The 12,443-nt window shown below is 39.4% G+C and overlaps 1 protein-coding gene across 3 annotated transcripts in view; it reads right to left on the bottom strand.

Moving 5' to 3' along the window:
- Positions 1-12,443, bottom strand: part of OXSR1 (oxidative stress responsive kinase 1) — a 99,425-nt gene that overhangs the window by 40,018 nt on the left and 46,964 nt on the right. For all 3 annotated transcript variants that reach the window (XM_027088134.1, XM_027088135.1, XM_027088136.1), the window contains one exon: positions 2,595-2,650. In XM_027088134.1, the coding sequence (XP_026943935.1) occupies positions 2,595-2,650 (56 nt within the window). The remainder of the gene's footprint in view (positions 1-2,594; positions 2,651-12,443) is intronic.

Here is a 12,443-nt window from a genome sequence, read left to right as displayed (position 1 = left end):
TGACTTATAGCTTTTTGGTCCCTCATTTCCTATATTACTTATTTTGTGCTTAATTTTTTGTTGTAAAATGCTTAATTTTTTTCTCATTTTCTTTTGTTTATATTCTATAGCTATTCTCTTTATGGTTACCATAGGGATTACATTTACCATGGTAAAGTTGTAACAATCTAATTTGAATTTACATCAGCTTAACTTCAATAACATACAAAAACTCTTCTCCTTTACAGCACTATTCTCACCTCTTTTGGTTGTCGTTGTCATCACAAAATTACATCTTAATAAACTGTGTGCTCAAAAACATGAACTAATCATTCTTTTAAATGCATTAGTCTCTTAAATTACGTAGAAAAGAAGACTTGGAGTTACAAACCAATACCAAGTAATACCAAGTTTTAGACCAATAACTGTTTTTAGTAACGTATCAGTCTCTTAAATTATGTAGAAAACAAAAAGTGCAGTTACAAACCACTGTTACAATAATACTAGCTTTTATACATCCCCACGTATTTACCTTTACTGAGATCTTTATTTCTTCATACTGCTTGCAGTTACTGTCTAGGGTCCTCTGATTTTACCTTGCAAGACTCCCTTGAGCATTTCTTACAGGGCAGGTCTATTCCCTCAGCTTTTGTTTATCTGGAAATGTCTTAATTTCTCCCTCATTTTTGAAAAACAGTTTTACTGGATATAGGATTCTTGGTTGACACTTTTTCTTTCAGCACTTTGAATATATTGTCTCTCTGCCTTCTGGCCTCCAAAGTTTCTGATGAGAAATCTGCTGACAACCTTATTTAGGACCCTTGTATGTGATGAGTCACTTTTCTCTTGCTGTTTTCAAAATTCTTTGTCTTTGCCTTTTATAAGTTTGATTATAATGTGAGTCTCTGAGTCTCTCAGAGTTCACCTTAGCTGGAGATCACTGAGCTTCTTAGATGTTTGTCTTTCATCGAATTTGAGATGTTTCCAGCCATTATTATTTTTTTGTGTGTGGTACACGGGCCTCTCGAATTCCAACATTAGACAAATTCTGCCAATTCAATTGTTGTTTAGGTGGGGAGAAGATTCTTGGTGCTTCCTACTCTGCCATCTCCCCAGAATTCTCTCTTCTTAAGTTTCTTACCACTTGATTTTGCTTCTCTAAACAATACAGTATAATTGAGCCTGGTTTTGAACTTATATAAATGGAATCACAAGCTATATATTCTGACTAGCTTTGTTCACTCTATATTTTTATAATTTATTTAATGCTTTTGTATACAGTTGTAGTTCTATTCATTTTCATCACTATATAGTATTCCAAAGTATAAATTAACTACAATTAACTACTTATCCATTCTACTAACAAAAGACCTGGGACTGTTTCAAACTTTCAATGCTTATAAGCACTATGGCACACTGAAGTATGAGTTTCTCTATGCCATACACCTAGAAGCTAAAGTCTCTGGGTATGCATATCTTCAACTTAATAAAGTGTTGGTACTGTTTCTATTCCCACCATCAGAGGGTGAGATTCTCCCTTGCTTTACATCCACACTGATAACTAGTACTGTCAGATGTGTTTGCTAGGTCAGTCAGTATAATGTGGTATCCCCAATGCTATTTTACTTTGCATTTAATTGCTAGCTAGTGAGGCTGACCACCTTTTATTATATTTATGTTTTGATGTCATTTGAGATTATCTGATTTTTCCTTAATGAGTTCTTTGTATGTTCTAAATTTGAGCCCCTTGTCAAGTTATTCATGCTGCAAACATCTTCTCTGTGGTTTTGCTTTTTTACTTATTCATGGTGACAAACTGTTCTTCTTTCGATGAACAGTAGTTGCTAATTTTACAGGAGCCAAATTTATCAATCTTTTTCGTTACGTTAGAACATGATGTGGCTTTGTTAAACTATTCCCTTACCTGAGGACATGAAGATGTGTGCCTAAATTATCTTCTAAAGCTGAAGAAATAATTCAAGGTTTGGGTGGTTATTTTCCTCCTGCCAAACACCTGACTGTTCCAGCAGTGTGGGACCAAGCTGAGGTTTTTTCTCAGATGATCTGCTTGATCTACAATCCTGCAGTTCAGCTATTCTGGAGTTTCATCCTGGTGGAGGGGGCATTTCACCAGGATAGCAACACTGGCAGGCCTTGGACTCCAATTCTTATCTCTTTAGCTCTGAATCTGACAAAAGTACACTGCCACCTCTCAGATGCCTCTTCCTAATTGGCAAATACCCCATTTCTCCCAGGACAGAAGCAGTTCTGTATCACCTCTCTGTAGCATATTTATTCTTAAACGCAGTGAGGTTTCTTGACTACTTCTCCTTTAAAAGAAAGTAAAGAATGCTATGAAAACCCACAGATGACGACTTTAATGGGGATAAGGAGTAGATAATTGTAAGGTAATGAGTAATGGTCAGAAAATGCCTAAGACTGAAAATGAAGGATGAGTAGTGGAAGATATCTTGAGTCAGTAGGGATGTGTCAACATAGTATGTTTGACCAGAGAGGGTCCAGGGGATAGAAGAAAAAACTAAGAAAACATAACAGATAAGTAATGTGGTTCTATCAACCATTAAACCAAAATAAAAAGAAATATTAATCATTACCTGCAATCTGTACTGAGCCATCTTCTCCAAGAAGAATATTGCCAGCTTTCACATCTCTTTAAGAAAAAAAAAAATCACTTATTAAAAAACACCTATTCTTTGGAGTCACATAATTTAAGCAGTTCACTATATTCACCACAACACTGTCAATATTTAAATGTTCTATTTTGCATTAAAGGGTATTAAGGCCAACAGTAGAATTTAAAAAATTGTAGTCACTTGTACTAGAATCCAAACATTGTAAACAATAACATATAGCTTTTTACTATTAAATTTGGAAAATCTGAGGTTATTAAATACTCAATTGAGATAATAGTGGCCAAAGAATGTGACCCTCACTTACTATCACCTTATCTACTTTTTAAAATACAATGATTTTTTTCTACACCCTAATATATGATCAAAAATTTTAAATGGTATGTGGTTGAAAACAGGGACTATTCTATGCCTGTAGCATAAAAACATGATGGAAATTATTCAAACATCTCTATATTCTTATTAGTAACTATATATAACAGCTCAAGTAATACATGAACACATTCCTGCTATAAAAACCTAAACATCACTGAAAAGGCCAAAGTTCCTTTTGACCACTGTTCTCAAGTCTAGTATTCTCTCCGAAGTTTTCAACCATTATCAGTCTAGTTAACAGAATATGTTCCTGTGACATATCTGGACTTTTCTTCCAACATAAATGATATCGTACTATCCCTTCAAATCTACAACTTGTTTTTCTCATGCAATAATGTGTCAGTAATATCTAGCAAAATTTACAATCCCTAATTCCTATGAGTAATCCACTTCTTTGATAACCTAGAGAAACTCTCACAACGTTCACAGAATATACAAGGGGGTTGTCTACAGAATTGTTTGTAATAACAAACCAAAAATGGTAGCAACCTAGAAAGCCAACAACAGCAAAAAGATTAAATTAATTCTGTTACATCCATGAAATGGATTAAGGTCAATCAACATGTCATGCCCTCTAATACATAATACATACTGCTAAGTGAACAAATCAAACAGGACAGTGCATTTTGTATGCCACCATTCATGTTACATACACACAAACACACACACCCCTTTCCATACACAGAGAGCAATGAATTTATTTCCTTTAGTGGAGAGGAGTGGGATCAGAGTCTTGTGGGAATGGACTCACTTATTTGTTTCATAATTAAAAATAAATATAATTAAATAAAAGAGAGCCAGGCCTTGAAGCTAGACAAGAAAAGTGAGGCTAGCTCATGGAAGAAGACCCAGTTTGTCAGGAAAAAGAACCAGTGAAAGGACACTTCATCTCTTCCTTGTCCCTGTCTTCTTTCCCCTATCCTTAGCTATAACCATTCCTTGGTAAACAATGAACAACAGTTTCACAACTGTGTGTAGCAACGTCACCATACCAAGAGTATACAATACCTTTCCTGAATATATACTGAATCATTGGGAAATCATGTTACTGAGTATTTTTTTCTGCTTATAAATCCAAGCAATTTATAGGACCTTTCCCAGAGGCTGACTTAGAATGGAGGTTGGCTCACTTTGCCCTACAAACCTAAAGTCTACACCATGAACAGGAGAGAACTGAGGATATTTCCTTCCCTCGGTGACAAGACCATTCAACTAAGGCAACCATGAACCTTCAACTCCTTTTTCTGGGCTCACCTGGAATGATATCTAAAATTTAACGGGAAAAACAATATATAGTTTAGTCACTTCCTCCTCTGTGTTTCTGCAGCAGGCTGTAATGTTAGTACAGATCATAAAAATATAATCTTTCTCATTTCACCATGAGTCATATCTTAGTACATTTCTGTATCATCTGCACTTACTTAGTATTATAATTAGTGCATAGGGGGCATCTCCCAGATACTCATCAAATAGATTTAAATAACTAAATAGAAGACAACCTGCCTTAAATCTTCTTATGGAGATAAGTGAATCATTAAATCAATCCATCCATCCAACTAAACACTAAAATAAAAATTGATTGTTTCTGAAGAGATGTGGAGTAGTAAATCAATCAATCCAACTTAAATACAAAAATAAAATTGTTCCCTCCTGCCACCCCACCTCCCAACTCCCACCTCCTATCCATCTAAATAGGAGAGCAGTTAAACTACGGTATATCTATATAATGAAATACTATGAATACTAATGAATATATATGTTAATACGGAACAATCTCCAAATATATTAAGTGAAATAACAATACTACATACATCATGTTGCCATTTGTCTTTTTTTTTTTGAGCAGGAGGGAGATATATACAGTATGTTTATATTGCCATAAAAATCTCTCTCAAAGGAATCACAAGAAAATGGCAAGAAGTGGTTCCCTTTAGATCAGGGTACTAGAGGTTCAGTGAAGGAAGGAGATTTTTTCTTTTTTTAAATGCTTTATTATATTTATTTATTGTTTGTTTGTTTATTTATTTATGCCTGCCTTGGGTCTTTGTTGCTGTGAGCGGGCTTTCTCTAGTTACAGCAAGCGGGCACTACTCTTTGTCGCGGTGCGCGGGCTTCTCATTGTGGTGGCTTCTCTCGTTGCAGAGCACAGGCTCTAGGTGCGCGGGCTTCAGTAGTTGTGGCACGCAGGCTAAGTAGTTGTGGCTCGCAGGCTCTAGAGCTCAGGCTCAGCAGTTGTGGTGCACAGGCTTAGTTGCTCTGCGGCATGTGGGATCCTCCTGGACCAGAGCTCGAACCCGTGTCCCCTGCCTTGGCAGGATGATTCTTAACCACTGCGCCACCAGGGAAGTCCCTAAAATGCTTTATTATTTTTAAACAGTTTTAGATTTACATAAAAATTGAGAAGATAGTGCAGAGGAGTTCCCATACACCTGTCACGCAGTTTCCCCTATTATTAACATGACACATTAAATGGTTCTGTTGCCACAGTAATGAACTAGTATTGATGCATTACTATTAACTAAGGTCTACAATTTATTCAAATATTTTAGTTTTAACCTAATGTCCTTTTTCTTTCCCAGGATACCATGTTCCATTTAGTTGTCATGTCTTCTTAGGGGCTTCTCTTGTCTGTGACAGTTAATCTTTGACTTTCCTTGTTTTTAATGACCTTGACAGTTTTGAGGAGTAACGGTCCAGCATTTTGTAGAATGCCCCTCTATTGGAATTTGTATGATGTTTTCCTCATGATTAAACTGTTGTTATGAGTTTTGGGAAGGAAAACCACAGAAGTCAAGTGCCATTTTCATCACATCATATCAAGGGTACATAGTTATCACCGTGTTTTAGCACAGTTGATATGGTGAAGACTTGTTTTTTTATCATATACCATTTGTACCATTTGAATTTCTAAGCCTATATTTGCATTACCCATTCAAATAATGTTTTCTAAGCTTTTGTCTTAAGTGAAGAAACAGTAATCCATTTTCAGTAGAACCTACACTTCGGGTGACTACTTTTCCTGATCAATTCTCCAGATAATCAATTCATGTTTCCCTTTTCAAACCAAAAGTGCAAAATATAGAACAGTTTCCAAGAGTAAAAGCAGAGGAAGATCATGAAGCTAAATGGCTCACTGGACAATTAAACACACCACAGTCTGTCCTCACACACAACAGGGCAAATGACCTTTCAAGGAAAAGATCTGTAACTAAATCTCTGGAAATCAATGTAATAGTCCTTAACTGAAGAACCTTTGTTACCTGCCTCAAAGGATATCAAGCAACCCAACAGCCCCAACAGCTAAATCCTCCAACCACTCTTAAATAGCAAGAACAGTGAGTGTTGTTTTTCACAGCTTGATGCCATTTCTCACAAGTCACTATTGCACCAAAGTTACAGATTCCTTTTAAAATTAAAAGGAATATCATAGACGTACTTGGCTTTCTCATTAGTACAGAACACAAGTTTCTCCCCATCACATTTTTTTAAAAATTTATTTACTTTTAGTTATTTTATTTTTGCCTGTATTGGGTCTTCATTGCTGTGCGCGGGCTTTCTCTAGTTGCGGCGAGCGGGCTTCTCGTTGCGGTGGCTTCTCTTGTTGCAGAGCACGGGCTCTAGGCACACAGGCTTCAGTAGTTGTGGCACATGGGCTCAGTAGTTGTGGCTCGTGGGCTCTAGAGCGCAGGCTCAGTAGTTGTGGTGCACAGATCGAACCCGTGTCCCTGCATTGGCAGGCGGATTCTTAACCACTGCGCACCCAGGGAAGCCCCCCATTACATTTTTATGACTCATCAATAGGCACAGTTTATGGAAAACATGAAAAAGGCCAAGAGAAGAAATGAATCAAGACAAAAGCTGGAAAATACACTACATTTAGGCTGACTAAATATCTACCATTTCTGTTAAAGCTAACCTCTTTAAATGGGAAAAATATTTGGGTATGTAGATACAGAGAGAAAAGTGTAAGTCTAATTTAGATACCTGTTCACCCTAGTCAAAACCTCTAAAGCCTGGGGAGTCAAGGAGAAAACACAGTAGAAACAGTAAAATTATTTGACCTAATCCACCAGACTGACACAAATCTACCTGAAATAACAATTGGACTCTAAAGATAGGAGAAGTAACAAAACCTACTAAAAACATCCATCTCTGTTTCCCAGTAAAACAACTTTATCCCAACGTTTCTCCTGCTGAAACCTCAGTGCATCTTGGCTAAAGTGTAAGTAGGGTTCTTAGCCTTGGCTGCATATTAGGATCTCTTGGGGAACTTTCAGAAGTCCCAATGCCAAGGCCTCGTCATAGACCAGGTAAATGAATTTCTGGCAATGGATCCAGGAACTGGTACTTATTAAAGTTTCCCAGGTGATTCCAATAGGTGATTCCAATATGAAGCCAACATTAAGGTTCTCTGATTTTACGTGTAAGAGAATTTCCATTCCAGCAACATGGCAGAGACTTTCATCACTTACTACCCAGGCCTTGGCCCCAAGATACACCATTCCCCTTCTCCAAACACAAAGAAATGCTGGATTAATTAGGGGGGGAAACTGCCACATAAATGAACATGAAATAAAGAAAAGGAAATCTTCAATCTTCAGAAATGAAAAGGACACTTAAGAGCAGAGCAGTAAGCCTTGGGAGACAGAACAGAGATACTCCGCCAAATAGCTAGGGAGCTCAGGCTTTAAAATCCACCCATAAACAGAATACATGGCATTGGGCTAGCTTAAGGTTGAGAAAGAGAACTGAGATCGCTCATAAACCTAGGACCCTGGGAAGACTGAGCCACAATGAAACATATACTTGCCAAAGGCAAGCCAGTAAAGCCATATTAAAATAAGACCTGTCTTTAATACAAAAGCATTACTAGGAATAAAAAGCATCATTATATAACAACAACAAAAAAAAAGGGAATAATTTACCAAGAAGATAACAATCCTGAACCTGTATGTACCTATAAAATATCTTTCAATCGCAGAGGACTATAGTTCAAAGGGGTCATTAGTGTTGCAGGGCTAACTTCAGCTACTTCTGGCCTCCAGTGTTCTGATGTGAAGTCAACTCCTCCTAATCATACTGATGCTCTGTCTTAGTCTGTTCAGGCTGCTATAACAAAAATACCAGACTGGGCAACTTAAACAACCAACATTTATTTCTCACAGTTCTGGAGGCTGGAAAGTCCAAGATCAAAGCCGGGGCAGATTTGGTGCCTGGTGAGGAGCTGCTTCCCTGTTCATGGGTGACCACCTTTTCACTGTATCTTCACAAGGCAGAAGGGGCAAGGGAGTTCTCTGGCGTCTCTCTCTTTTTTTTTTTTTGCGGTACGCGGGCCTCTCACTGTTGTGGCCTCTCCCGTTCCGGAGCACAGGCTCCAGATGCACAGGGTCAGTGGCCATGGTTCACGGGCCAAGCCGCTCCGCGGCATGTGGGATCTTCCCATACCGGGGCACGAACCCGTGTCCCCTGCAACGGCAGGCAGACTCTCAACCACTGCGCCACAAGGGAAGCCCTCTGGGGTCTCTTTTATAAGGACACTAATACCATTCATGTGGGCTCTACCCTCATGACCTATGTACCTCCCAAAGGCTCCACCTACAAATACCACCACATTGAGGATTAGGTTTCAACATATGAATTCTGAGGGGACACAAACATTCAGTCTATAGCACCCCCCCTACATGATAAGTTGTTTTTCTCTTGCTGCCTTCAAGATATTCTCTTTGTGTTTAGGTTTCAATAGTGTGACTATGATGTGTCTAGGTATAGATCTCTTTGTTATTTATCTTAACTGTGGTTCGTTAAGCTTCTTAAATTTGTAGATTAATGTTTTTCCTCAAATTTGGAAGTTTTAGGTCACTATTTCTTTCAATATTTTTTTGTCCCTTTTACTCATTTAGCTAAATGAGAGCTGACAGATTTAACAAAGTAGATGTTACAGTCATACACAATTGAGCACAGATTGAATTGTGCCTGAACTTGATGTAAGTCAATTTGATTGCTTTCTAAAAAAGACAGTGGGGCTTCCCTGGTGGCGCAGTGGTTGAGAGTCCGCCTGCCAATGCAGGGGATACGGGTTCGTGCCCCGGTCCGCGAAGATCCCACATGCCGCGGAGCGGCTAGGCCCGTGAGCCATGGCCGCTGAGCCTGCGTGTCCCGAGCCTGTGCTCCGCAACAGGAGAGGCCACAACAGTGAGAGGCCCGCGTACTGCAAAAAAGAAAAAGAAAAAAAAACAGTGGACTTAACGTGTATTTCAGTGTGTATTTTGGGTTAATTTTACCACTGACTATATAAGTCTGAGTATGTAAAGGTTTAGGGAAAAGAATATACTTCTATCCATGTTCTGAAGTGAGGCCTTCGACTTTTAAAAACAGAGATACGGATATATTAAATAAGACAACAATAGCATATTTAAAGAATAATAATTCAGTGGCAGATCTAAATTCTATTCAGTTACTAACTAAAACCTATAATTGATATTTAAACCCAGCATGATATGTATGCCCAGCATCACTGATTAGCACAATATTTCCTAGAAGACTTTGGAAGTAGACTGCTAAATTCAGATCCCAGCTCTGTCACTAGCTGGGTGACCTTTGGCAAGTTACTTAACTCTCTTTGCCTTGGTTTCGTCATCTGTAAGATAGGAATAATAATAGTACCAGGGGCTTCCCTGGTGGCGCAGTGGTTAAGAATCCACCTGCCAATGCAGGGGACATGGGTTTGAGCTCTGGACCAGGAGGATCCCACGTGCCGCAGAGCAACTAAGCCCGTGTGCCACAGCTACTGAGCCTGTGCTCTAGAGCCCATGAGCCACAACTACTGAGCATGTGTGCCACAACTACTGAAGCCCACGTGCCTAGAACCTGTGGTCCACACAAAGAGGAGCCACCACAGTAAGAAGTAGGCGCACGGCAACAAAGAGTAGGCCTTGCTCACCGCAACTAGAGAGAAAGCCCATGCACAGCAATGAAGACCCAACGCAGCCAAAAATTAATTAATTGAAAAAAAATAGTACCAACTCATAAAATAATTGTGAAGATTAAATCAGGTTAAGGTAGAAAATACACTTAGAAAAGTATTTAGGGACTTCCCTGGCGGTCCAGTGTCTAAGACTCCATGCTCCCAATGCAGGGGGCCCGGGTTCGATCCCTGGTCAGGGAACTAGACCCCATATGCTGCAACTAAGAGTTCACATGCCGCAACTAAGGCCCAGTGCAGCCAAATAATAAATACTTAAAAAAAAAAAAGTATTTAGCACACAAGTTGCAGTGAATGCTAGCTGTCATTATTATCTACACCAGGGGTCAACATTTTCTTAAAGGGCCAGATAGTAAATAGGGTTTGTGGGGCAGATGATATCTGTCACCACTACTTTTTCTCTGTAGTGCTAAAATGTGCATGGCTGTGTTTTAAAAAAGAAACCCAAACAAAAAAACAAACAAAAAACAGGCATCAGGCTGCATTCATCCTGTGGGCCAGAGTCTGTCAATCACTGATGATCTATATGGTGGTAAAATAATTTTTTTTTCCTCTCACATGACAGTCTGGGCATGAGTGACATCAGTTCAGCATGGTAACTCCACAGAGTTGGTGATTCAGGTTCCTCATATTTTATTGCTCTACCATCTCTAAGTCCTTGCTGCATAGTCCAAGATGCCTTACTACCACATCCACATTTCAATGGAAGGAAGGAAAGGGCATAAAGAGGTTATGCCACTTTCTGTGAGCAGTGGTTCTCAGCGTATTTGGCAATGTCTAGAGATATTTTAGGTTGTCTCAATGGGCACTGGGGGCGGTGTGTATGTGTGTGCTACTGGCGTGTAATAGGTAGAAGCCGGATATGCTGCTAGATCCGTTCTATAACGCACAGGATAGCCCCTGAAACAAAGAATTGCCCAGCCCAAAAGTCAGTGGTGCTGCGACTGATAAAACCTGTTAAGGGAACACTATTGTTTCCATCACAGTGGCTAGAAACTAAATCACACAGTCAAATCTGGCCTGCATGGGAGGCTATGAAATGCTGCCTTTCCTCTGGATGTTCATGTGCCCAGTAAAAAATGTCTTTTTTCTTTTAATTCTAAAACAAGGGGAGACATATTAGGGGCCAATTAGCAGTCTATGGCATATGTCTTTCTAGAAGATTACTTGATGAACATGGAATCAGAACTGAGGTATTAACTGAATTATGTTCATTGCTAGTATCAAGGTATGTATACACAGGGTTATCACCATTCAGAGAACAGGAATCCTGTTTTTCAGGGCACCTTTTCCCTTGACAGTGTGGGAAATAAATTCCTAAACATTTACCCTTTGGTCATGTCCCCTTTTCAGTCATTTGTTAACACATTATTTTAACTAGGTACAAAACAATTGATTAGGTACAATTTTAGATGAAAAATACTATTGTCTTAAGAATATACTTTCAGAGTTTCCAAGATTTCTAGTTTACATGTTATTCCTTAGAATCAATTACTCTCTTTTATCCTCATAAAAAGAAAGTTTGGGGTTTCCCTGGTGGTGCAGTGGTGAAGAATCCACCTGCCAATGCAGGAGACACGGGTTTGAGCCCTCACAACTACTGAGCCTGTGCTCTAGAGCCCGCGAGCCACAACTACTGAGCCCGCGTGCCACAACTACTGAAGCCTGCACATCTGGAGCCCATGCTCCACAACAAGAGAAGCTACCACTCCCTGGTGGCACAGTGGTTAAGAATCCGCCTGCCAATGCAGGGGACACGGGTTTGAGCCCTGGTCTGGGAAGATCTCACATGCCGCAGAGCAACTAAGCCCAGGCACCACAACTACTGAGCTACTGAGCCTGCACTCTAGAGCCTGCAAGCCACAACTACTGAGCCCCTGTGCCAGAACTACTGAAGCCTGCGTGCCTAGAGCCCGTGCTCCGCAACAAGAGAAGCCACCGCAATGAGAAGCCCGTGTACCGCAACAAAGAGTAGCTCCAGCTCACTGCAACCAGAGAACAGCCTGCGCACAGCAAAGAAGACCCAATGCAGCCAAAACTAAAATAAATAAAATAAATTAAATTAAAAATAAAAAGAAGCCACTGCAATGAGAAGCCCATGTGCCGCAACAAAGAGTAGCCCCCACTGACCACAACTAGAGAAAGCCCGTGCGCAGCAAGGAAGACCCAACACAGCCAAAAATAAAAATTAATTAATTAAAAGAAAAAGTTTGTTTCCTTTGTAAGACTTAAGCAGGTAGAAAAACTTAAACAACTGGAAAGAATTATTCATTTTTCCTAGAATGAGATGCTTCTATAGATGAGTGATTTCACTTACTATACGTTGATTTTCTTTAAAATGCTTCTACTCTCAGGGTAATCTAATCAAAAGTTTATGTGTAGGGGGAGGGAATACCTTGTTTTTTTCCTCCATATTCTGATTACTCCTTAAAACCTCAGTTTTACAAATTGGTAGT

The sequence above is a fragment of the Aethalodelphis obliquidens genome, unplaced genomic scaffold (assembly GCF_003676395.1).
Source record: "Aethalodelphis obliquidens isolate GAN/ISIS:26980383/991018 unplaced genomic scaffold, ASM367639v1 scaffold62, whole genome shotgun sequence".
NCBI classification, from domain to species: domain Eukaryota; kingdom Metazoa; phylum Chordata; class Mammalia; order Artiodactyla; family Delphinidae; genus Aethalodelphis; species Aethalodelphis obliquidens.
This window is presented reverse-complemented; position numbering and strand designations above follow the sequence as displayed.